This window comes from Lepidochelys olivacea, assembly GCF_965140295.1.
Source record: "Lepidochelys olivacea isolate rLepOli2 genome assembly, chromosome: 14".
NCBI lineage: Eukaryota > Metazoa > Chordata > Testudines > Cheloniidae > Lepidochelys > Lepidochelys olivacea.
Window position 1 is genome coordinate 16,954,812 of NC_140424.1, and position 24,421 is coordinate 16,979,232.

The following is a 24,421-nucleotide window of genomic DNA, read 5'->3' on the forward strand; positions in this document are numbered from 1 at the left end:
GAAGGTCAAACTACATGACCTAACAGCATCTCTAAGGCCTGACTGCCCTTTCAAATCTGTGCAAGTCAGGAGTAGCTCCATTAAAGTAAATGGCGTTTATATCAGTGTAGAGTGAGACAAGTATCACACTGCCCTCAATTTCTTATTTTAAATTCTCTGCTTGGCCTTTGGGGAGGGACAAAAGAGAAGGCAACAATATAATAAAATAATTTGTTAATGCCACCTGACAGCCAGAGCATCATTCATTAGTATTTATTACAAATGATCTACCCTTTAAGGGGAATGGTCTGATCATGCTGGTTTGAAAAAGGAGCAGAGAAACAAAGGGTTAACTCCTTGAGAATCCCATTTTTCTAGGTATGTATATCAAAATGATTGTAGTAGCTCAGTACCACATGCAAGTTCTAGCCAAGACTAGATCAAAAACAGAGGCTGGTACAAGCTAATAAGTGAAAAGTTACCACAGCATTTACAAAGAAATACCGTGTAATTGCTTTCACTACAATATTAATCACTCTGGAGCACTGACATTTAGGCCTATAAAGCCTTATTCACAGAGCTACCAGGCACAGGCATAGGGAAAAGACTGGCACTCTAATTGCTATATTAAAAGTTTTACTCAGCACTACTCTGACGTTTCACTTCATACTAAGAAAAATTAAGTTGTCTGACAAATTAAATTTTAATTACATTTTCATTTCTGAGTGTCGCTGACAGACATCAAGAGTGGCATTGTGCCAGTGCCATTACAGAAACCAAATAGGGGTGAAAAAAAAAATTTGTAAGCATGCGTCAGTCCTACCTGAAAATCACAGGAATGCCAGTGTATGTTGTTTATAATCTTTAATGAAGTAGTAATGAATTTTACTTAAAAGTCCCCCACAATGGGAACAGCTCTCCCCTTCATGTTAACTTTCGGGTTGCAATGCAAAGCAAAATGCATGCAAGGTTCTGCTATTCTGCAGAAAGCTAAACACTGGTAGGCACTTCACCAAGGCATACAAATATATCACAGCTTTGAAGAGAACACAAAAGTCATAACTTTATTAATGTACAAAAGGGTACAGTGTTGTTCACACTACAAATACGTTCCTCCTACAAAAATGCTCAACAACTATGTATTGCCAATTGAAAGAGGTCATCAGCCAATTTCTCCACTCTTGGGAGATTCTGGTATTATTACAGCCTTGCCTTAGAGAGGTGCTCTGTAAACCTCCAAGACCACCCCAGATTTTCCACCTCACGTCTTCCAAAAGATGCACAGGTAATGGACAACTTTTCTTCTTGCCCATTTCTGGCAATTAAGCTTATGGTATTCTAACCCCCTTTTGCCCCCGTTCCAGACTCCCCTGCAAAGATAGGAAGTCGTGGAGTTACTGCCATTCCCAGTCTGATGACCTCTCGGTATAAGCCACTTAATAAACAAAATATACACGTGTTTTTGCCAGTGTATCATCAACAGCGTTATTCTGATCCCTCTAAGCGATGACTTGTAGGCTTAACACAAACATAGGGAAAGAATTAGATGGCATTTCAACAGTCAGCTCTTTGATCGCTGTTCATATAAATGATCTCAAAACAAGAAAAAGTTTCTCACTGGATCCTCATGAGAAAATTTCCACTAGTTATGTGTTCTTTATAGAAGTACAAAATATATATATAATCCCTAGCTACTGGGCACTTAATATCTTTAACATACCCCTTGAGGTAGGTAAATGGGTAAATTTGAAATGGGACTACGAAATGGTAAGATGACTTGTTTGCAAGTCAGCATCCAAGCCAGTAGTGTGCTGGAAGGTAGAGTCCTTGAGTATAGCCAGAAATTAATGTGTTATTTGAGGACAGATTGCAGAGCAACTGATGGTGAGGAAGCCAGTTTTGTCAAAACCTCTATTGCAGAGCAGGTTACAGAATCAGTGTCCTGTTACTAGTCAGACACTAGATGGAAGCTAAACTCAAATGAGAGTGGGATATATGATACTTGTAAGCCCTATGTACTTCTTAGTGTTAACACAGGATTAATCATGAAGAGCAAGAGAAAGACAAAAGGAAGTGCAGGTCCTCTACTCAAAAGGGAAGCAGAGCGAATAACTGACTACATCAAGAAGGCTGAGTGTTTAATGCCTATTTCACTTCAGTCTTCACTGAAAAGGTTAATAGTGTGAGTATCTGGTCACAATATTAACAAAGGGGAAGGAACGCAAGCCAAAATAGGGAAGAACATGTTAAAGAACATTTAGATAAGTTAGATGTATTCAAGTTGCTAGGTCCTGATGAAATTCATCCTATGGTACTTATGGAAATAGCTGAAGCAACCTCATAACCATAAGCAAAGATCTTTGAGAATTCATGGATACTGGGTGAATAACTCAAAGACTGGAGAAGGGCAAAAATAGTACTTATCTTCAAAAAGGGGAACAAAGAGGACCCAAGGAATTATAGACCAGTTAGCCTAACTTGGATGTATGGAAAGATACTGGAACAAATTAACCACCAATCAATTTGTAAGCACCTAGAAGATAGCAGGGTTATAAGAAACAGCAAATCATGCCAAACCAACCTAATTTCCTTCTTTGACAGGGTTACTGGCCTAGTGGATGAGGGGAAGCATTAGACATGATATACCTTGATTTTTAGTAAGGCTTTTGACACAGACCCACATGACATTCTCATAAGCAAAACAGGTAAATGTGGTCTAGATTAAATTACTATCAGGTGAGTATACAACTGATTGAAAGACCATACTCAAAAAGAGTAGTTATCAATGGTTTGCTGTCAAACTGGTAGGGATGAATCTAGTGGGGTCCCACAGGGGTTAGTCCTGGGTCTGGTCACTATTCACGATTTTCATTAATAATATGGATAATGCTGTGGAGAACATGCTTATAAAATCTGCAGTTGACACCATGCTGGGAGGGGTTGCATGCACGTTGGAGGACATGATTAGAATTCAAAACGACTGAAACTGGAAAACTGGTTGAAGTTAGAATCCACAGGACATTAGATTTCTTTGCTTGTCTCACTCGACCTCCACCTTTTCATTCTGAATCAGCTGCAGTGCACTCTCTGCTACAGTTCCTTGCCATTCCTCCATTCACTGAAAGTCAAGTAATCTCCAGAGATGCAAGGTGGGTGAGGTAACATCTTTTATTAGATCAACTTCTGTTGGTGAGACTCTCTCTCTAACATCCTGGGATTGAAACCACTACAACGACACTGCATACAAGTAACCTTCAGCTCATAGCATGACTTCTTTTGACAGTTAGAAGTTTACATTTCCTGCACCTCCAAATCCAAACTGACTAAGATTTTCTGTTATTTAGTTACTGCTTACAGATCAACATCTTCCCTGCCACTCATTCACTGTTACGGTGGTAATACCACAGTGACATTAGAGGCTGCGAAGTACCCCAGTCATGTAAGCAAAAAAGAAGTGTCACTACCAAAGAAGAACAGAGGAAGACCGAAGCGCCAATGTGAAGATGGGGAAGGGGTAGCAGTGGGAAGGGGGCAGGAAGAGTCGGCAGTGTGCCAGGTATTCCCTGCTTTTGTTGGAGGATTCCTTGGAAGCCTCAGATGTGAACTTCAGTTCCCTCAGTCCATAATTTAAGATTTATTTAACTCAAAATTCTGAGAATCTATTAGGAGAAAATAGAAGTGTTAACAAAAACAAGAAATATTAAACAGTCTGAATAAAAAATAAAAAAAAACAACAGAAACCATAATTAACTGAGAAGAGGTAGCCTGGCTTCTCAAATGTCCTATTCCTAATTTTTTCCAGTCACCCATCATCTTCTAGGGGTGACAGGGATCTACAGAAAATCATAGACTCATTTCTACTTCTCCTGCACCATCATATGTATATCAATCTCTTTAGGGTTTTTCTTCCATACATCATAAAGAAGCAGGGAAAAAAAAAAAACACACACAAATGATCTTTAGACTACTTCTAAAGATAAAGCATCATTCCCTGGAACCCACAGTCTCTACATCTTGTGTGGCCGCGGAGTGCATTATACGACTCCGTAGGCTGAAGCCCTCCCACTCCACTCACCTAGTACCATGCTTCTAATAGGGGACTCTGGTGGGAAAAATGACAACATGGGCTCCATATTGTAGGCCTCTGCTTGTTCCTCAGATCCCAGGGGGTTGGGCTTAGGTTCCTTTATCCTATCAATGGATGGTACAAGGTTCACTAAGGTTGTGCGTTCCTGGCTAATGGGCTTCTTCTTTCTCTTGCGTTCCGTCACAAGTAAGGTGGGGGTCCAGGTGAGTTGTTGTGGCTCACTGCTCTTGCCACTTGTGTCTCTGCTTCCGCTTCCTAGGTCCTCCTCAGAGGAACAGTCCACTTCCAGTTCTGTTTTCACTGCAGCCACTGCCACTGGGTCCAGCCAGCCACTCCCACCAGCTGCTACCACAGCCTTGAAGGCTTCCAAAAGGGCTGGACTATTGTTGTCATCAGACCAGGGCAATTTGAGGAGCTTGGCTTCCGGAGTCCCACACACAGGGATGTTGCTGTTGTGCCTCTTTGTGGCTGCCATTGAAACCACAGAACCCTTGAAGGCCAACGTGCTGCTGCTGTTGGGCTCCACTGTAGATACAGATGTCCCACCGTTGTCTTGGCAGTGGGGTGGCCGCCCGTGACCCAAAAGAGGGAGACTGAATGATCTCATTGGCCACCTTCGCCGTGGGACCCGTTGCTTCGGAGCTTGAGGCCACGGACATGGCCACAGGGCCTGAGGTCGCTGTGCTCCCACCATAATGACAGGTTTCAGAGTAACAGCCGTGTTAGTCTGTATTCGCAAAAAGAAAAGGAGTAGAAAGCTTATGCTCAAATAAATTGGTTAGTCTCTAAGGTGCCACAAGTCCTCCTTCTCTCTTTGTGCTCCCACCGGCCGCCTTCGCCTTAGGTTGCTGCTGTCGTCGCCACCGTCAACGTCCCACCAGCCACCTTCATTGTCGTCTCTGCTGTGCTCCAGTCAGCCTCCTTGCCACAGGACCCAAGCCCACCACCACCCCCCTCCCAGCGTCTACCTTTGCCATGGGGCCCGGGGCTACCAGGGTCCCGCTCCCACCAGCCACCTTCGCCATGGGGCCTGAGGTTGCCGCCGCTGCCACTGTCACGCTCCCGCAGGCCATCTTCACCGAGGGGCCTGAGGCCGCCGCCGCCGCGCTCCCGCCTGAGGCCGCCGTCAGTGCAGAGCCCGCCGCGCTCCCTGCCCCCCCCCAGCCATCTTGGGGGTCTGCCGCTCCAGCCGCCTTAGCCGTAGGGCCCGATGCCGCGCTCCCACCGGCTGCTTTCGCCTTGGGGGCGGCTGCCGTCCCTGGCCGCGGCCGCCATCCCCGCTGCCGGCCGCTCTCTTCCTGCGAGCGACTTGCCAGGGCTGCGGGCACCGGCCCTGGAACGGGGCCCGGGCGGGGGGGACAGCGGGCCCCGCGGGGCAGGCGCCAGACCCGGTTACCTTGACGCTGCTGCCGCCGCCGCCGCCTCAGCTGCCAGTCGCTGAAATCTGAGAGAAGGGTGAGAACTAGCCGCCGGGCGGGGCCGCGCCAGCCGCCTAATGACCTGGCTTGGATTTACACAGCCGCCACTTACCCGTACCCAGCCCCACCATCTTGACACTGCACATGCGCACAACGCGCGGGGCGACATCGGCCGCTTCCATCCGGCCATTTCTTGGGCCCCCACATGGCAACTATGAAGTTTAGAGCGATAATATCGGGGAACCATCCAGATGTTACGCATGCGCAAAGCACGAGCATCAGTCGCCAGCCCCGAGTAGGCGCATGCGCAGAGCGCGCGTTAGGCGTTGTAGACGGCTCGCGCGCGGCGCGTAACGGTTCTCGCAGCCGCTTCCGGAGGCAAGACATATTTTCCCTGTCCGGGGCGGCTCTGCGAACACGCATGCGCTGTATTGGATTTAGGGGCTGTTCTAGTTGAGTCGTTGTCCTGCTGCGCAGGTTGACTACGGAATCCTGCCAGGGACAGTTCAAGCCAAAGTTACAACTGCGTTGGGAAAGGGGAGCCTGTCACTCCCTGGGATCGCTCAGAGTGCCTTCGGTCCTCCCACCGTGCATACCTGCCCCCGACGGCATCTTCCCACAGCCTGTGTGATGTTGGGGCGCCCCGGGGCCTCGCAGGTCGGGGTTACCATGGCAGCAACTCAGGATCTTAGGCGGGGTTGCCATGATGACAGACCAGGGAGTCTGTTCCCATGGCAGCCAAATGGGGTCTTAGCTGGGGATTCCCATGGCAGGGTCTCGCTGCGGCGCTTAAGCAGCCTGCATGTTTAGTCTGTGTGTTTGCCATCGCCCTGTGTACAATCAGTTGTTTCCCCTACCTGTTATTGTCATTCATCGTTTATATAGTGGCAGGGCCTAGGAGCCTCAGCTGTGGATCAGCTTCCCAGTGTGCTAGGTGCTGTACAAACATAACCAAAGGAGGGTTCCTGATGCAAAGAGTTTATACAGTCTCAGTATAAAATGAGATCAGCTAATCAGTTTTTTCCTTGCTGAAAACTCCTTATCAACATCAGCACAGGAGCTGAAAAAACCATATAATTTTTTTTAATGAGCTAAAAAAGAATTGGGGCACACGCTTCAAAGTGGTTGCTATAGTGGAATCTTGGTGCTTTTAAAATTTAAATTAAAAGTGCCGTTTAACTTGTCATACCCTACACAGATACATTTCAACAGTAATATCCAAATTAAAGGTGGCCTGTAGATTTAAAAAGAAAAAATCTGTAATATTGAATCCGCAACCTGTCAAGTGGGACTTGCCATTCCTTGAACTCCCATCTCTGGATTTCAGGGCTTGCCAAACAGGAAAATTTACCAGCATTACTATACTGGTATAATTATACTGCTATATTTATACCAGTCTAGCTCCCTGTGAGGACACTTATTCAGAATAACAGTGGCCTCTTTTTAGATTTATTTTAGGAGAAAAAGGCTACTGGTATTCCTAATAAGAGTGTCTACATGGGGAAATATACAGTGTAACTATAGTACTATAATTATACTGGTATAGTAATGCTGGTAAATTGACCAGTGTAAACACGCCCTTTTTGATGGATCAGAAGTGGAGAGGAAACTTGTAGGCAGTTTATTAAAGAAGGGAATTTCCCCAAAGTTTTTGTACCTTCAAATTCTTGCACACAAAATGACTTTGTGTTTCTCTTCTACAAGACAAACTAATATCAGATAGATGTACAAAAGGCTTATCTTTATTAAAGCTTTCTAAGAAAGTACACTGTTTTCCCCACATGTTAAGAAACTGAACATTAAACCGGCAGAGGGTTCTAATCTCACAATCCCTTTAACTATTATGCTCTTAGCGTAGCTCAGGAAGATCGTAGTATAATTGGCTTAATTTCTTTTTACATTGGGTCTTGTCAGCTCTGGCAAATTTCTGAGAATCTTTCATCATTACACAACCACTGCCGAAATTTTAACCACCCATGTCACATACCTCTAAACAGGGTTGGACAGGACAGGGGTTAAAATGCCAGCAGATGGTCTACACTGGTGCTTCTACCATTGCTGTCATCAGTGATAGCGTATTGTTAGGAGATTTTCAGAACTCCGCCTGTGTAGAAGCAGCCCAAATGTAAAGGAAAAAAATTTAAAAAGCCAAAGGAATAATCCTGAAACTACAGGATTTTCAGACATGTAAGTCAAATTAACCATGATTTCATGGTAAAGCCAGCATGATCTCTTAGTAAATATGCCTGCAAGCAAGTCCTCCACCCAAGTGAAAAAAATTAGAAAGTAAGATTTTTTTAAAAGTTATATGTAATTGTGTCATGGAATATACATGGTGAAGAAGTGTTCTGCTAGTGAGATGGTTTCTCCAACCTAAAGGGCTAATGTAAAGAAATCTTAGTTTTTCAAGCGATTATTCCTCAGAATGGGGCGGGGCTGGAAGTTGTTAAATGGATGTTGGGTGACATCAACAGTGTCATAAACTAGAAAGAAAAGGAGTACTTGTGGCACCTTAGAGACTAACCAATTTATTTGAGCATGAGCTTTCGTGAGCTACAGCTCACTTCATCGGATGCATGCCGTGGAAACTGCAGCAGACTTTATTTATACACAGAGAATATGAAAAAATACCTCCTCCCACCCCACTGTCCTGCTGGTAATAGCTTATCTAAAGTGATCATCAGGTGGGCCATTTCCAGCACAAATCCAGGTTTTCTCACCCTCCACCCCCCCCCCCCCCACAAATTCACTCTCCTGCTGGTGATAGCCCATCCAAAGTGACAACTCTTTACACAATGTGCATGATAATAAAGTTGGGCCATTTCCTGCACAAATCCAGGTTCTCTCACCCCCTCACCCCCCTCCCAAAAACCACACACACAAACTCACTATCCTGCTGGTAATAGCTCATCCAAAGTGACCATTCTCCCTACAATGTGCATAATTAAGGTGGGCCATTTCCAGCACAAATCCAGGTTTTCTCACATCCCCCCCACCCCCATACACACACAAACTCACTCTCCTGCTGGTAATAGCTCATCCAAACTGACCACTCTCCAAGTTTAAATCCAAGTTAAACCAGAACATCTGGGGGGGGGAGGGTAGGAAAAAACAAGAGGAAATAGGCTACCTTGCATAATGACTTAGCCACTCCCAGTCTCTATTTAAGCCTAAATTAATAGTATCCAATTTGCAAATGAATTCCAATTCAGCAGTTTCTCGCTGGAGTCTGGATTTGAAGTTTTTTTGTTTTAAGATAGCGACCTTCATGTCTGTGATTGCGTGACCAGAGAGATTGAAGTGTTCTCCGACTGGTTTATGAATGTTATAATTCTTGACATCCGATTTGTGTCCATTTATTCTTTTACGTAGAGACTGTCCAGTTTGACCAATGTACATGGCAGAGGGGCATTGCTGGCACATGATGGCATATATCACATTGGTGGATGTGCAGGTATACGAGCCTCTGATAGTGTGGCTGATGTTATTAGGCCCTGTGATGGTGTCCCCTGAATAGATATGTGGGCACTAGAAAATGTCTCCTGATGTCAAGGTTTTAAAAGATTTCATAAAAGAAGAGAGAAACTGGTGCATACCAAATATATGGAATGCACTGCAATTTTCTTGGTGAACTAAAAGTGCCAACGTCTGGCAAGAGCTGTTCAAAATACTTATCATGAAATAAAACACATTTGAAACATGCCCTTTTTTGTGAATTCACAGCGCTTCCATGAAATGGAGTTACCCACAAACATTCTGCATCAAGGAAAATTTAATCCAAGTTGGGCATGGTAATTCCTCTTAATAATTTCACTGCATCTTTTGGCAGTGTATTTACTAGTGGGTTTTGTTACTTGGTTGAAGTTATGTGGTATTTCTTCAGGCCACCTGATAGGCAGAATCTATGCACTCAAGAGGATCATCAGGAACCATCTTGACTTGTTTTGGAAGGGTAGGGTGTGGAGGAGGAAGGGACATGCCCTTAAAGGATTCGAGAAACTGGAACAGATTCCTAATCCAAGTACCAATGCATTCGATTTGGCTATTTATTTAATAAACAATGGGATTGGCAACCAGAGTGTGAGAGAGCTGTTTAATTCAGCACCTCTTGATGCTGATGCCCCTTTATTAATTATTATTTGTATCATGATAGCGCTCAGGAGCTCTAATCCTGGACCAGGCCCCATTGTGCTAGGGGCTGCACAAACACAGAACAAAGACAGTTTCTTCCCCAAAGAGCTTACAATCTGCAACAGGTGTTCCTGCCTGCTGCCATTGATGTTGGTGGCTCTCCTTTCTTGGCAGAGCATGGCTGGGCAGCCAGCAGCAGGACTGAATACCCCATTTTATACGTGTTCTTGAAGCGTGCGCTGTTCCTTTCATGGGACCCAGGACCATGGCTAGGATCCACATTAAACATTACATTACAAGCCCATTTTTCATCCAAGGAATAGTATTTCCAAACTTTGGACATTCTGCCCTTTCTCCTCCACCATCAGCTACATCACCTGACCTGACTCCCATCCTCTACCTACAACTACAACCTACCTTAACTATATCTAAAACCTGCTGTCCCTCACTCTGCCCTGGTCTACACTAGGACTTTAGGTCGAATTTAGCAGCATTAAATCGATGTAAACCTGCACCCGTCCACACGATGAAGCCTTTTATTTCGACTTAAAGGGCTCTTAAAATTGATTTCCTTACTCCACGCCTGACAAGTGGATTAGCGCTTAAATCGGCCTTGCCGGCTCGAATTTGGGGTACTGTGGACACAATTTGACGGTATTGGCCTCCGGGAGCTATTCCAGAGTGCTCCATTGTGACCGCTCTGGACAGCACTCTCAACTCAGATGCACTGGCCAGGTAGACAGGAAAAGAACCGCGAACTTTTGAATCTCATTTCCTGTTTGGCCAGCGTGGCAAGCTGCAGGTGACCATGCAGAGCTCATCAGCAGAGGTGACCGTGATGGAGTCCCAGAATCGCAAAAGAGCTCCAGCATGGAGCGAATGGGAGGTACGGGATCTGATCGCTGTATGGGGAGAGGAATCCGTGCTATCAGAACTCCGTTCAAGTTTTTGAAATGCCAAAACCTTTGTCAAAATCTCCCAGGGCATGAAGGACAGAGGCCATAACAGGGAACCGAAGCAGTGCCGCGTGAAACTGAAGGAGCTGAGGCAAGCCTACCAGAAAACCAGAGAGGCGAACGGCCGCTCCGGGTCAGAGCCCCAAATATGCCGCTTCTATGATGAGCTGCATGCCATTTTAGGGGGTTCAGCCACCACTACCCCAGCCGTGTTGTTTGACCCCTTCAATGGAGATGGAGGCAACACGGAAGCAGGTTTTGGGGACGATGATGGTGATGAGGAGGAGGTTGTAGATAGCTCACAGCAAGCAAGCGGAGAAACCGGTTTTCTCGATAGCCAGGAACTGTTTCTCACCCTGGACCTGGAGCCAGTACCCCCCGAACCCACCCAAGGCTGCCTCCTGGACGCGGCGGTCGGAGAAGGGACCTCCGGTGAGTGTACCTTTTAAAATAGTATACATGGTTTAAAAGCAAGCATGTGAAAGGATTACTTTGCCCTGGCATTCATGGCTCTCCTGGATGTACTCCCAAAGCCTTTGCAAAAGGTTTCTGGGGAGGGCAGCCTTATTGCGTCCTTCATGGTAGGACACTTTACCACTCCAGGCCAGTAACACGTACTCGGGAATCATTGTACAACAAAGCATTGCAGTGTATGTTTGCTGGCGTTCAAACAACATCCGTTCTTTATCTCTCTGTGTTATCCTCAGGAGAGTGAGATATAATTCATGGTCACCTGGTTGAAATAGAGTGCTTTTCTTCAGGGGACACTCAGAGGAGCCTGTTCCTGCTGGGCTGTTTGCCTGTGGCTAAACAGAAATGTTCCCCGCTGTTAGCCACGGGGAAGGGGGAGTGTTGAGGGGGTAGCCACGCGGTGGGGGGAGGCAAAATGCGACCTTGTAACAAAAGCACATGTGCTATGTATGTAATGTTAACAGCAAAGTTACCCTGAAAGAGTGTAGCCACTGTTTTATAAAATGTGTCTTTTTAAATACTGCTGTCCCTTTTTTTTTCTCCACCAGCTGCATGTGTTTCAATGATCACAGGATCTTCTCCTTCCCAGAGGCTAGTGAAGATTAGAAAGAAAAAAAAACGCACTCGAGATGAAATGTTCTCCGATGAAATGCTGTCCTCCCACACTGACAGAGCACAGACGAATGCGTGGAGGCAAATAATGTCAGAGTGCAGGAAAGCACAAAATGACCTGGAGGAGAGATGGCGGGCTGAAGAGAGTAAGTGGCGGGCTGAAGAGAGTAAATGGCGGGCTGAAGACAGGGCTGAAGCTCAAATGTGGCGGCAGCGTGATGAGAGGAGGCAGGATTCAATGCTGAGGCTGCTGGAGGACCAAACCAGTATGCTCCAGTGTATGGTTGAGCTGCAACAAAGGCAGCTGGAGCACAGACTGCCACTACAGCCCCTGTGTAACCAACCACCCTCCTCCCCAAGTTCCGTAGCCTCCACACCCAGACGCCCAAGAACACGGTGGGGGGGCCACCGAACAACCAGCCACTCCGCCACAGAGGATTGCCCAAAAAAAAGAAGGCTGGCATTCAATAAATTTTAAAGTTGTAAACTTTTAAAGTGCTGTGTGGCATTTTCCTTCCCTCCTCCACCACCCCTCCTGGGCTACCTTGGTAGTCATCCCCCTATTTGTGTGATGAATGAATAAAGAATGCATGAATGTGAAGCAACAATGACTTTATTGCCTCTGCAAGCGGTGATCGAAGGGAGGAGGGAAGGGTGGTTAGCTTACAGGGAAGTAGAGTGAACCAAGGGGCGGGGGGTTTCATCAAGGAGAAACAAACAGAACTTTCACACCGTAGCCTGGCCAGTCATGAAACTGGTTTTCAAAGCTTCTCTGATGCGTACCGCGCCCTCCTGTGCTCTTCTAACCACCCTGGTGTCTGGCTGCGCGTAACCAGCAGCCAGGCGATTTGCCTCAACCTCCCACCCTGCCATAAATGTCTCCCCCTTACTCTCACAGATATTGTGGAGCACACAGCAAGCAGTAATAACAGTGGGAATATTGGTTTCGCTGAGGTCTAAGCGAGTCAGTAAACTGCGCCAGCGCGCCTTTAAACGTCCAAATGCACATTCTACCACCATTCTGCACTTGCTCAGCCTGTAACTGAACAGCTCCTGACTACTGTCCAGGCTGCCTGTGTACGGCTTCATGAGCCATGGCATTAAGGGGTAGGCTGCGTCCCCAAGGATACATATAGGCATTTCAACATCCCCAACAGTTATTTTCTGGTCTGGGAAGAAAGTCCCTTCCTGCAGCTTTTGAAACAGACCAGAGTTCCTGAAGATGCGAGCGTCATGTACCTTTCCCGGCCATCCCACGTTGATGTTGGTGAAACGTCCCTTGTGATCCACCAGAGCTTGCAGCACTATCGAAAAGTACCCCTTGCGGTTTATGTACTCGGCGGCTTGGTGCTCCGGTGCCAAGATAGGGATATGGGTTCCGTCTATGGCCCCACCACAGTTAGGGAATCCCATTGCAGCAAAGCCATCCACTATGACCTGCACATTTCCCAGGGTCACTACCTCTGATATCAGCAGATCTTTGATTGCGTGGGCTACTTGCATCACAGCAGCCCCAACAGTAGATTTGCCCACTCCAAATTGATTCCCAACTGACCGGTAGCTGTCTGGCGTTGCAAGCTTCCACAGGGCTATCGCCACTCGCTTCTCAACTGTGAGGGCTGCTCTCATCTTGGTATTCATGTGCTTCAGGGCAGGGGAAAGCAAGTCACAAGGTTCCATGAAAGTGCCCTTACGCATGCGAAAGTTTCGCAGCCACTGGGAATCGTCCCAGACCTGCAACACTATGCGGTCCCACCAGTCTGTGCTTGTTTCCCGAGCCCAGAATCGGCGTTCCACAGCATGACCCTGCCCCATTAGCACCATGATGCATGCATTGTCAGGGCCCATGCTTTCAGAGAAATCTGTGTCCATGTCCTGATCACTCACGTGACCGCGCTGATGTCGCCTCCTCGCCCGGTATCTTTCTGTCAGGTTCTGGTGCTGCATATACTGCTGGATAATGCGTGTGGTGTTTAATGTGCTCCTAATTGCCAAAGTGAGCTGAGCGGCCTCCATGCTTGCCTTGGTATGGCGTCCGCACAGAAAAAAGGCGCGGAACGATTGTCTGCCGTTGCTCTGACGGAGGGAGGGGCGACTGACGACACGGCTTACAGGGTTGGCTTCAGGGAGCTAAAATCAACAAAGGGGGTGGCTTTACATCAAGGAGTATTTCAGGCAGGACTTCACGGAGGGTTCCAATAAGAAATGGTGCACCTAAGTTATTGTTCTTATTGGAACAAGGAGGTTAGCCTGGCCTCTGATTGATACATGGCTAGATTTACGTCGCTGCACCTTCTCTGTGAGTGACTGCAGTGTGACCTAGAGGAATGAGTCCCCTAGACAGGGGAAGGGGGGAAGCAAATGAGTACAAAACAAATCTGGTCTATTTCTTGTTTTGATCCACTCCATCTATCTTTTACATCTTTGGCTGGCAGCAGACGGTGCAGAAGGACTGCATGCCATCCACATCTCATGGCTGCTCGGCAGAAGATGGTACAGTACGACTGCTAGCCATCCTCATCTCTTGCCTGCCTGGCAGAAGATGGTACAATACGACTGCTAGCCATCCTCATCTCTTGCCTGCCCGGCAGAAGATGGTACAGTACGACTGCTAGCAATCCGTATCGCCTGCCTGCTCACCAAAAGACGGTTCAATAGGACTGACTGCAGGACTAAAGAGAATGATCTGGTCAAGTCACTCCAAATTTAGTCCCTGCGCCCATGTCTGCCCAGGCGCTCCCAGCCGATGTGGCCAGGAGCACCTCGGACACGACGAGGACGGCTACCAGTCGTACTGCACCGTCTGCTGCCAGAAGGCAATGGGTTGCTGCTACTGTGTAGCAATGCCATACCGCGTCTGCGAGCACCCAGGAGACATACGGTGACGGTTACCTGAGCGGGCTCCATGCTTGCCGTGGTATGGCGTCTGCACAGGTAACTCAGGAAAAAAGGCGCGAAACGATTGTCTGCCCTTGCTTTCACGGAGGGAGGGAGGGAAGGGGGGCCTGACGATATGTATCCAGAACCACCCGCGACAATGTTTTAGCCCCATTAGGCATTGGGATCTCAACCCAGAATTCTAATGGGCAGCGGAGACTGCGGGAACTGTGGGATAGCTACCCACAGTGCAACGCTCCGGAAGTCGACGCTAGCCTCGGTACTGTGGAAGCACTCTGCCGAGTTACTGCACTTAGAGTATTTTCTGTGGGGACACACACACTCGAATATATAAAACCGATTTCTAAAAAAATGACTTCTATAAATTCGACCTTATTCCATAGTGTAGACATACCCTCTGTTTCACAAAGGACTATGACATAGATGTAAATCAGTTTCTCACTGTGCTTCCCATCCTCTTGCCTCTGTCCAAAGATCATTTTCAAAGATGGCCACTGTCTTGCTTCCACTCAAAAATTCCAATGGAAGTGGCATTTTCTGCTGCTGCATAATGCAATGAGAAAAACAGCAGTTGCCCCATACTTTTATGGAGAAGCAAAATTGGGGGTGGGGGGAATGAAATTTCCCAAACTGAAATGGAAAAGTTATTTGCATGAAACATAGTTTGACTGAACATTCTGTTCCACGTAGGTTTCGATGGTGATTATAGATGCAGACTATGCCCATAAGCAGATAGTTGGTCTGGGTGACAGCAAAAATGCACTTACAGAAGTTATTCACATACTGTGCCTGGCAGCTTTATCCTCCTTCAGAATCACTGGTTTCCAGCCAAAAAACTTTAATGAATCATCTGACATCAGCCCTATACTGTCTGAATAATCGATAGGCATGATCCTGACTGACCGTATATGCTGCATTTGGGAGCATATTCTCCACCGTGGGAAAACAGACACGTGCTAGCTCTGCTTGAACCAGTGCACCAAGAATAGCAGCGTGGCTGTGGTGGCCTGGGCAGCGGCTCCGTCTAGCTGCCCGAGTATGTACACAGGGGGTTGAACATGATTGTACTTGTGTGGCTAGCCCAAGCTGCTTCCTGTACCACAATGGCTCAAGCTCCTGTGTGTGTCTGTCTATGAACACTGGGAAACACACTCTCAGCTGCAGTGCAGATATACCCTAAAGGGGTAACCTCCCATTTTATCCACATTAGAGTGTGCAGCCGCTGCTGTTTTACTTTACTCTGATTCCTTCAGACACCAAGATGATGGAGGATCAGAGTGAAGAAATACATACTTACAAAGCATACTCAGAATACAGTTACAGATTTCACCATGCTGTATGGTCTGGCTCTTACTAACTGGTCAGAAAGAGTTGAAATATCTCTGCATGAGATGAAAATACAGCAATAGCTCCTTTAGGAAAACCAGTAAAGATAGAAATTACAAGTCTTTGAAATATTTGAAAGAGGCCTATTCATTTTTACAAACCATCCAAAAAATGAAACTGATTATGCATTTAGTGACAGTTTTATAGCACTAGTCTCCAGTGTCTCATATGATAAGGGCTGAGGCAGCTGGCAGGCCATAGACTGTAATGGCTGTGAGCCTACATGTCATAAAGTTTAAGCTGCTCCTTCATGTCTCCTTCCGTCATCTCTCCAAATGTCTCACTGTTTTCCTTCATGAGCCTGAAGATGGCAGTCAGCTGCTCTCTCTGAACCCTGTCAAGAAGAAAAGTAAAAAGAGAAATAGCCACCCTTCAAGAGGCACTGTGATCAGCAATGATGGAGTCAAATGACACATGACGCTCACCTTACGAGTCCTGTTGACTTCAGCAAATCTGTGCATATAAAATGAGCAGAATTTGACCCTTAATACCCACTCCTCAAACACACACTCACACACACACAATCCAACTCTTTAAAGTAACCAGCTTTATTCCCAGACATACCCCCTTATTTTGAGCTTTCTTAGGGCTTGTCTACAGACACTCTTCTATTCTGAAATAAGAGTGTCTACACATGGAGTTATTCTAGAATTGTTATTGCACTTTAAATATTACCTTAATCCAAATTAACTTTCAAGTGTACACAAGCCGTTAGTCTGCTACTGGGAAATGAGTGATCAGAGAGAGAAGTCATTCTTGCGTTGGGGTTTACTAGGTTTTTTCCCCAGTGTTGAGTAATGGGCATCAGGAGTTGGCCCTGAACCTAGCACATGGACATATTCTGTTATAACTACCCCTAATTTTTTTTAAGGGGAAGGAGGAGAGGGTTCCGTTTTGTTACTAGCTGGGATTGGTTACAGGACTGATGTGGTCTCACTGCAAGTCTCCCTGAGAGTGCAGCGAGTTCCCCACCTATTACATGCAGTCCTTGGCTCTCCTGCCTCAGATTATGAGAACTAAAGGAGCCGTGGTGTTATGACTGTAACAAGGGCGGAACAAGGCTTTGCTATTATATAAACCTCAAAGCTCTTACTGCCCTTCTATCCCACATGAGAACAGAGTCTGTTGACCCACAGCAGGTCAGAAATGCAGAGCTGGTGCTGTCCACACAGATTCAAACGCCCCCAGCACCACTGGTCCCTGGTGCAGGCTGCTGACAGTGGGTGGAGGATTGGCCTTCCGTCTCTGCGGTCCCAAAACCCACCTTCCCAGGATTCTCTGCTTCTGGCACAGCCAGCCCTCCTGTCTATAGTAGTAGATTCTCATTCCAGTGGCCAAACCTATCCTCACAAGTCTCTTCCTTACCTCCCAGATATTCTGGCACCCTGCCCTGGTAATAAACTCTAGGGACTCTTTTGCCGCAGCTGAGACAGACAACGGGAGAGTGTGCAGCAAGAGTTTTCGCTAACAAATGAAAGCATCAGAATTTTGTTTCACTCCATGGTGACGATACCACCATGGAATGAGTCTCTGGAGGTTGTGCTGGGAAGCAGATATTGCAAGTGGCAATCTCACAAGCACAGGAAGATGGACGATCAGAACTCAGCTGGTGTTAAGCTATGTCTTCACTGCACTAAAAGCTGTGGTTTTACATCAAGATAGCGATATCAACGTAAAATCCTAGGGGAGACAAGTCCATATAGCTAGATGAGGTTGATCCTATAACCCCCACCCCCCAACCTGGGGTTAACCTCAACTAGATACAAAGAGTTAAAAATTACCTGTGTTTTGTCTCCACTAGGATTTTACCTCAAAATAGGTATCTTGAGTTAGTTACTTTGATGTAGAAATACACCTTTTTTGGTAGTGAAATCACAGTTTTAGGAATATGGCTGCGTAAAACTTAAGCGGGAAGCTGCTTAGAAGTTGTGGCGATGAGAGTGGTATAAATGTCTAGAGCAGACAAAAGACCTGAAAAGCTCTGTGTAGCTCAAAAGCTTGTTTTTTTCACCAATAAAAAAATATTACCTCACCCCCCATCTCTCTCTAGAGAAGACAGAAGCAGTTTCAATTTGTGGGGGAAACAACAGAGCAGAGCATTGGTCCATCAACAGCAATCCCACTGGGAATTTTGCATTAAAAACCAAAATCAATGGTAGATGAGCCATCGTCACAGGTGAACAGAAGAGCTTTCAATCTGGGAAGCACAACCTGGAACTGGAAGGGTTGTGCATGTTCCTTACACCTACTGATAAACATTAATAATACCAATCAGAAGTGGTGACAAGTGAGCTGCATTTCCCACCCTGCTTTAACTTTGGTGCTATCAACATTGTGGGGGAAACAGAATTCTGAAAAAGCAGAGCTTAGCAAACAGAAGCAGCTATTGTGCCAGTTACTTTGTTCTACAATCAAAATGCATGTGGCTGTAGCATTTAAAGACTATATATATTCTGTTAATGAGCTAGGATCTTTTGTTATGAAATGAAATCTTCTCTGTACAGCCTTGGCTTGGAGCAGTCTTTATACCCCTGCTGAACCAATGGAATCTCAAGTCTATAACCCTCAAGAATCCCATTGTCTCTCATATACTTTTCTCACTTACAAGAGAATGCATTAAACTGACCTTTTCAGAATATGAAAAAGGAAGGGAGACACAGCAGTTACAGATCCTCATATTTTATTTCAGAACTTCATTGGATTCCAGGGGGGCATATCTCCTATCTAGTCTGGAGAAATTCAGTATGTGTTCTTCTCCTTACACAGGCACCGTTGAAGTTTACTCCAGCTGGGAACAAAAATTAGTTCTGGTTCTTTTCCTTATTGTTCCCAAGCAGCTTAATAGATTGTGAAAAAGTCTAAACACAATTGCAACTTTCAGTGACCTATACTTCTTTTCTAGTATGGTCACAGAAAAGTCTCAATGTGTTTTTTTGTTTGTTTTTGTTTTTACCCGGTATCAATGCACTTGGCTTTCACTCATCACTGACAAAATAGGCTAAGGCTGGGATTTTCAAAACAGCTGAACTCTTGTTGAAAATCAATGGTAGTTCTGCTCCTTATTCCCTTAGCTCTTTGAAAATTTCAACTCAAGATTTTCAGAAGTAATTAATGATTGGAGGCACCTCACTTGAGACCCTGCAAATGGACCTGATTTTCAGAAAGTGCTGAGGACTCACCTTCTGAAAATGAGGTCTCTGTACAGGGTTTTGGCTACCCAAAAATGGAGGCTCCCAAAATAACCTTGTCACATTTGAAAATCTTGGCCAAAGATTCTGCAATTGGAACTTCACGAATACTACAGATGGTGCAGGAGCAAAAACAGAGTCCAGCTCATCTCTCCCAGCTTCACTGACTCTGCCTGGCTCCAACAGAAGTAAAATCAAAAGGTTTCAGGGTGAGATTTTTAACAGTGTTGGCTGAACTCTGCTCCCACTGAAGTCAATGGAACTAGTTGTGGAGTAAGATATCCTTATTCACAGAGTGACATCACAGTCTGGCCCTCTGTCACTAAAGTCCTGACTCTGGGCACGTATAGGAAGCAAATCTGCTGAGTAAGACTTTACAATTTCTCTGTTGCTTTCCACAGCAGTAACACCCTGTAAAAGCACCATGATTATTTCGCTGCAGCAAGGACAGTGTCTTCCTCCACATTCTGTGTGACACCAAGTCCTTATTGGGTATTTTCACGTGAATAAGAATTCCCTGCTAGTGCAGCAAAAGCAGTGAAAGATATGGGATGCAGATGTAATGCTATAAATCATCACTAGAGAAGTTCTGTGGAAGAGAGAAGGAGGGAAAAAAAGCAAAAGGTATAAACAACACAATGCCCATCCAAATAAACTATTCAAAGATTTATTGAACTGAACAAAGGCAATTTACAGTTTCAAGCCACTAGAATTACAGTCCTGTGTATAAGAGCCACCTTCAGATGAAAAAAAAAAAAAAAAAAAAAAAAGTAAAAAAATACCCAGACAGCCTTTTTGTTGTTGTTAAAGAAATAGCTTAACTCGCTGCCACTTGCAAAATCTGGGCTCAGCTATAGACTTTGCTTGCTTGATGTACATTTTGCCATATAACTTAAACATATCTGTATATAAGGCATTCTTTGCATAGTCACATGCTTGGAACGTCAAATCTGCCAGCCAGCACGAATTGGAGACAGAATGGCCAGTCACATTGGGTACCTTGAAGCAGAGCGGCCTTGTGTGTCTAGGATTCATAAGCAATCCATTTAATGTGCTAGCAGTTACCGGCTTGGAAGGGGCAGCTTCCTTAAAGCTGAAGCCTCCGGCTGTTTGTGAAATGAGCCCTTTTTACAGACAAACATTCTCCAAACCCAGGCGCGGCAAAGAACGACCGAGTAAATAGTTTCAAGTATTGTCTGTGTAGGAATAAAACAAAGCAGCCTGGTTTTTTATATGCTTGAAGCTTTAGCTAAGAGGCGGCCTTTCCACAAAAATGAAGGGAAACTTGGAGGACAGATTCCAACTATGCTGTAATGCTGCAGGACAGGAAGTGATATCACCAGAGGACTCAAAACCCTCTTCCCATGGAAGGACTTCCAGCAAATCAACCCGACCCTATTTGAAGTTAGATCTCAATTGAGCGGGTGCTGATGCCCAGCAGAGCTCATCTCCTGTGTATGACAAGGCTCAGAAGAGGAGCTGAACCTCGGGCAAAGCAGGCAGGCCAGCAACAGTGACAAAAGGGTATGGGAAAGAGAAAGGGGTATTAGAACAGTAAGGTGGTGTGGAGAAGGGAACGGGAAACGCTGTTGGCACCCCCAGAAACTCATCATAATCCAGAGGGAGCCCTCAATTTCAGGGCTACCTCCTCCACCCTCTCCCTCTTGGGAACTGGAGCAGGGAAAAGTAAATCCAGGCACTACCAATCGTTAACAAAGCTTGGGCTCCTCAACGGGAAGTCACCACAAACAGTAGAGCTACAAGACAAACCAATCTCACTTCTCAGATCTGCCCTCTACCTAAACTAAAGGATCAGCTCTCTGCTGAAATGATTACAGAGCAAGATTAAGTCAGTCCAGCGATAGTCTGTCAAACCCCGCCCCCCTCCCAATGCTAAACAATGTTTTAAATCTCCAGCTGTAATTTTCAAAGCTAAAGGATGAGTTTGGTCCCTGGAGGAAATGGCTTGGATACTCGGGTACAACATCTGGGTAGATCTAAGATAACATCTGGCTTTTGCCCATTTCCTCTAAAGGAACAATACAGATTTCAGGGTAGGGCAGACAGAGTGTGATTAACACAACTCAGTAGACTTACTGAATTTTTGGTGTTCACTCTGGGTTCTGTTTGGGGGGTCTCAGTCCCATATTAGGTCTTGAACCCCCAAACACAATTCCAGTCATGGCTCTAGCCTGGTCGCATCCAGGGACCCAAGCAAGAGATTCTCCTTAACCTTGATACCACAAGGAGTTATTTTGAAGAACCCAACTTCAGCCAAGGAGAAAGTCCCGAGTTTTGAGGGTTTATTGTTTTTTTCTTTTGTTTGTGTGTTTGGTTGGTTTTGGTATTTCTCTCAAGCCTTTAAGATGCCAAGGGAAAAGCCTTTAGGAGGAGGTTAGGGATAACTTCATATAGTCTTCAGTTCTGCAAAGAGAAACAAGGAGAAAAGAAGAGAATTCATTTCAGTCATTTCACCTTTTGAGTTTGGTTTGTTAATTATTTTTGTAACGAGCAAGGGAAAAGGACTTGGTGCTGGAGGGGGAGGCAAAGAAAGTTTCTGATTCACAAAGAGCCATTTGCAGACTGTAGTGCCTCAAAGTAAGAGGCTTTTTGCTTCATCAATTGCAGCAAGATAGTCTAAACCCAAACAACAGAGTAAGCCAAAAAAATGACTGCATGCCCTCTTGATTGGTACCCAGTACAATTCAGACCCTTCTGACCTACAAATTGGGTGCTGTGGCAGCTCCTGTTCTGAGTGGACCCAGAGCAGTCCAGAGCACCTGGATTACCTGCCTGGCTCAATACTCCTCAGCACACGCTAAGCCAGCGGGGGGAGGTAAGCCCTGGGGTGAACACGTGACTGCTTCGCTAACAGTCTCATGCTATCGGCAGCAGGCTTGAGCATGCAAAGACAAAGACTGTTCTTTCTAAAATCTTCCTCCAGAAAAAATACCTATTGCTCTAGTGCTGCCTGTCCCTTTTGTATTAAACAGGACATAGTCACATGGCAGGCCCTGGGGGGGGGGGCGGGGGTGTCAATCCATAAACACGACTACTCTGCTTTTCATTGGAGGATCTCGGATTGCTTTGGGAGTGGTGAAGCTCAGCACCTGCCAAGGAGGTAGGGAAGATGCTTTGGACTAATATTCTAGATGGACAGACTGAGGTGCAGAGAGGCTAAATGACTTTTCCAAGGTCTCATATCAAGTCATTGCCAGAGCCAGGGCTAGAACACAGTAGTTCTGTCACTGCTCTCTGGCTCTAACCATTAGGAATTCTCCATTCGTGGAAAGGCTAAGCTTTGTCTCTAGACTACTGTTCATACTTTTTATAGGATGCCTCTCAGAGCAGGCAGGGATAACCTCCAAGGGTAGGAAGGCAAGCCCAAACATGCCTCAACTCTTCAGCTGCATGCCCACTTCTTTCATAGACTAAGTCCCATTTGGCATATTTCTGCTCCTAATTTCAGTTGAAGTAGATCTCCACACCTATAACGTAGTAGTGTCTTCAGCATCAGGCAGGGGTACAGTCCCTCCGTGCAAAATACCCTCACCTCCCAACAGGTAAGTGAGCCTAGTTTATGGGCTAGATCCAGACTGGAGATGCACACTGAGCATCAGTCAAGCTTCTCTACTACCGGGCTGTGTACAAGCAAGCTTAGCAGCTGCCCAGTTTAGAATAAAGGAAATACTTCAGAGGGGATAATCGCTCTGGAGGATTCACTGTGCAGGGGGAGTGAGGGGGGTGGGGGTCAGGTCATTATTACCCTGCCATGGTTGGGAAGAGAAGGAGAATCAGATTCCATAATTCGGGGAATAAGCTGATTGCTGTAGGGGCAAGGAACGATTTTCCTCTCTACGGCCAGAAAGGTACAGCATTGTCCATCTGGCTAAGTGTATCAATTTGTGAGTGTCTGGGTTGGGAGGATCCTGGGATGGGGGGTTCCCCTTTATCCAAAGCCTCAGGTGTCTGGAATCCTACCTCTGGCAGTGGCTGATAAGATGGGATATTATTGTGATCTGGTAGGGCAAACCATATGGCCCAGATCCCCAGTTACACTAGCCCCTTTACACCACTCTGGTGCTTTAAAGTAGGAGCAAATCACATTTACACCTTCTTTAAGGTGCCAGCATGGGGTAAAGGGACCGTAATGTAAATGAGAACCTTGCCCTGTGTTTCCATGGACAGGTGGAAGCCAGACTCCCTGTTCTGGACTGGCCCATGGCTGTATGCATTGTGGGAGTCTCTTAGCAGACCTCTCCACCTAGGACCCGGGCCACTGCAGCTGTTAGATGATTAAAGCACAAAACATCTCTTTCAAAAAGCAGCCAGGTTGATATGTCTTCTATTCCAGCCCCCTCCCTTCCTACCCTTCATCCCCAAACAAGCTGGGAAGGGGAGAGTCAGACTGCCACATACTGTCTGGGCCTGGCATCAAAGCTTGAGTGTCTCCTCAAGAGAGTCGCTAATGGAGGTCCACACTCCTCACTCCACACTTTCATCTAAGGCTAAAAATCCTCTCTATGCCAAATGCTATTAACCCGATTGCATATGAATTCACATGGTGCTAAAGGCTCAGTTTAGGCTCCTTCTTTACAGGGAGGCCCATCCCTTCAGCAGGGACAGGGATTGTCCAAATGCTCCCTGCCCAAGGGCCAGATTGGTAACTCGCCCAGAACTGCGCCCAGCTGGTATAGCAGAGGCACCTTCACCTAGCACGAGGGGAGGTTTGGATGCTGCAGGTCCCAGAAGGCCATGCTCCACCTTGATCCCAGCAGAATCCCGTCAGGCGGGGACATGCCATCTCCGTGGGTGGCACCTCCCGAGGAGAGATGGGGGCAGGTGCAGGCCAGGCCGTTAGAACTCTATGGAGTGCTCCGGCCCTGCTCTTTGGTCCCCTCTAAGTGAAGGAAATCAAGACTTCTGGTCACGGACCTCCCTCTTCACAGGTAGAGCAGAGTCTCCGGTGCCGCCCCTTCCCACAGCTGATGTGGCACAGCAGGGGTGCAGTAGGAAGGGTGTAGAAGTTACTCCAGTCAATGTGAGGTAACAGGACTCCATACTATGCACCCGCTGGAGGAGTTCCTACAGTCCAGGCGTTAGACTAGGTGGGGTGGAAATGGTGGCACCACAGCTTACCCATGGAGGACACAGAATCAGGGGAGAAGCACCATCTAGCAACTGGCCAGTGGGACTGGAGCCAAAAGCTCCCGAGTCCCTTTCCTTCCTTTTCCATTTCAAATGCCTCCCTCCTCCACCCTCCATCATGAACACATCGGGGTTTAGTTGAAACCT

The 24,421-nt window shown here is 46.3% G+C and overlaps 1 protein-coding gene across 6 annotated transcripts in view; it reads right to left on the reverse strand.

Moving 5' to 3' along the window:
* Positions 1-16,007: 16,007 nt before the first annotated feature.
* MXRA7 (matrix remodeling associated 7) overlaps positions 16,008-24,421 on the reverse strand; it is a 49,414-nt gene continuing 41,000 nt past the window's right edge. For 4 of the 6 annotated variants that reach the window (XM_084647236.1, XM_084647234.1, XM_084647235.1 and 1 more), the window contains one exon: positions 19,772-21,550. Coding sequence is in view for 4 of the 6 variants with exons in the window: in XM_084647234.1 (XP_084503360.1) it covers positions 21,511-21,550 (40 nt within the window). In the remaining 2 variants the exon portion in view is untranslated. Of the gene's footprint in view, positions 16,273-19,771; positions 21,551-24,421 lie in introns of those variants that run through there. The other 2 variants (XM_084647232.1, XM_084647231.1) reach the window with 1 other exon arrangement.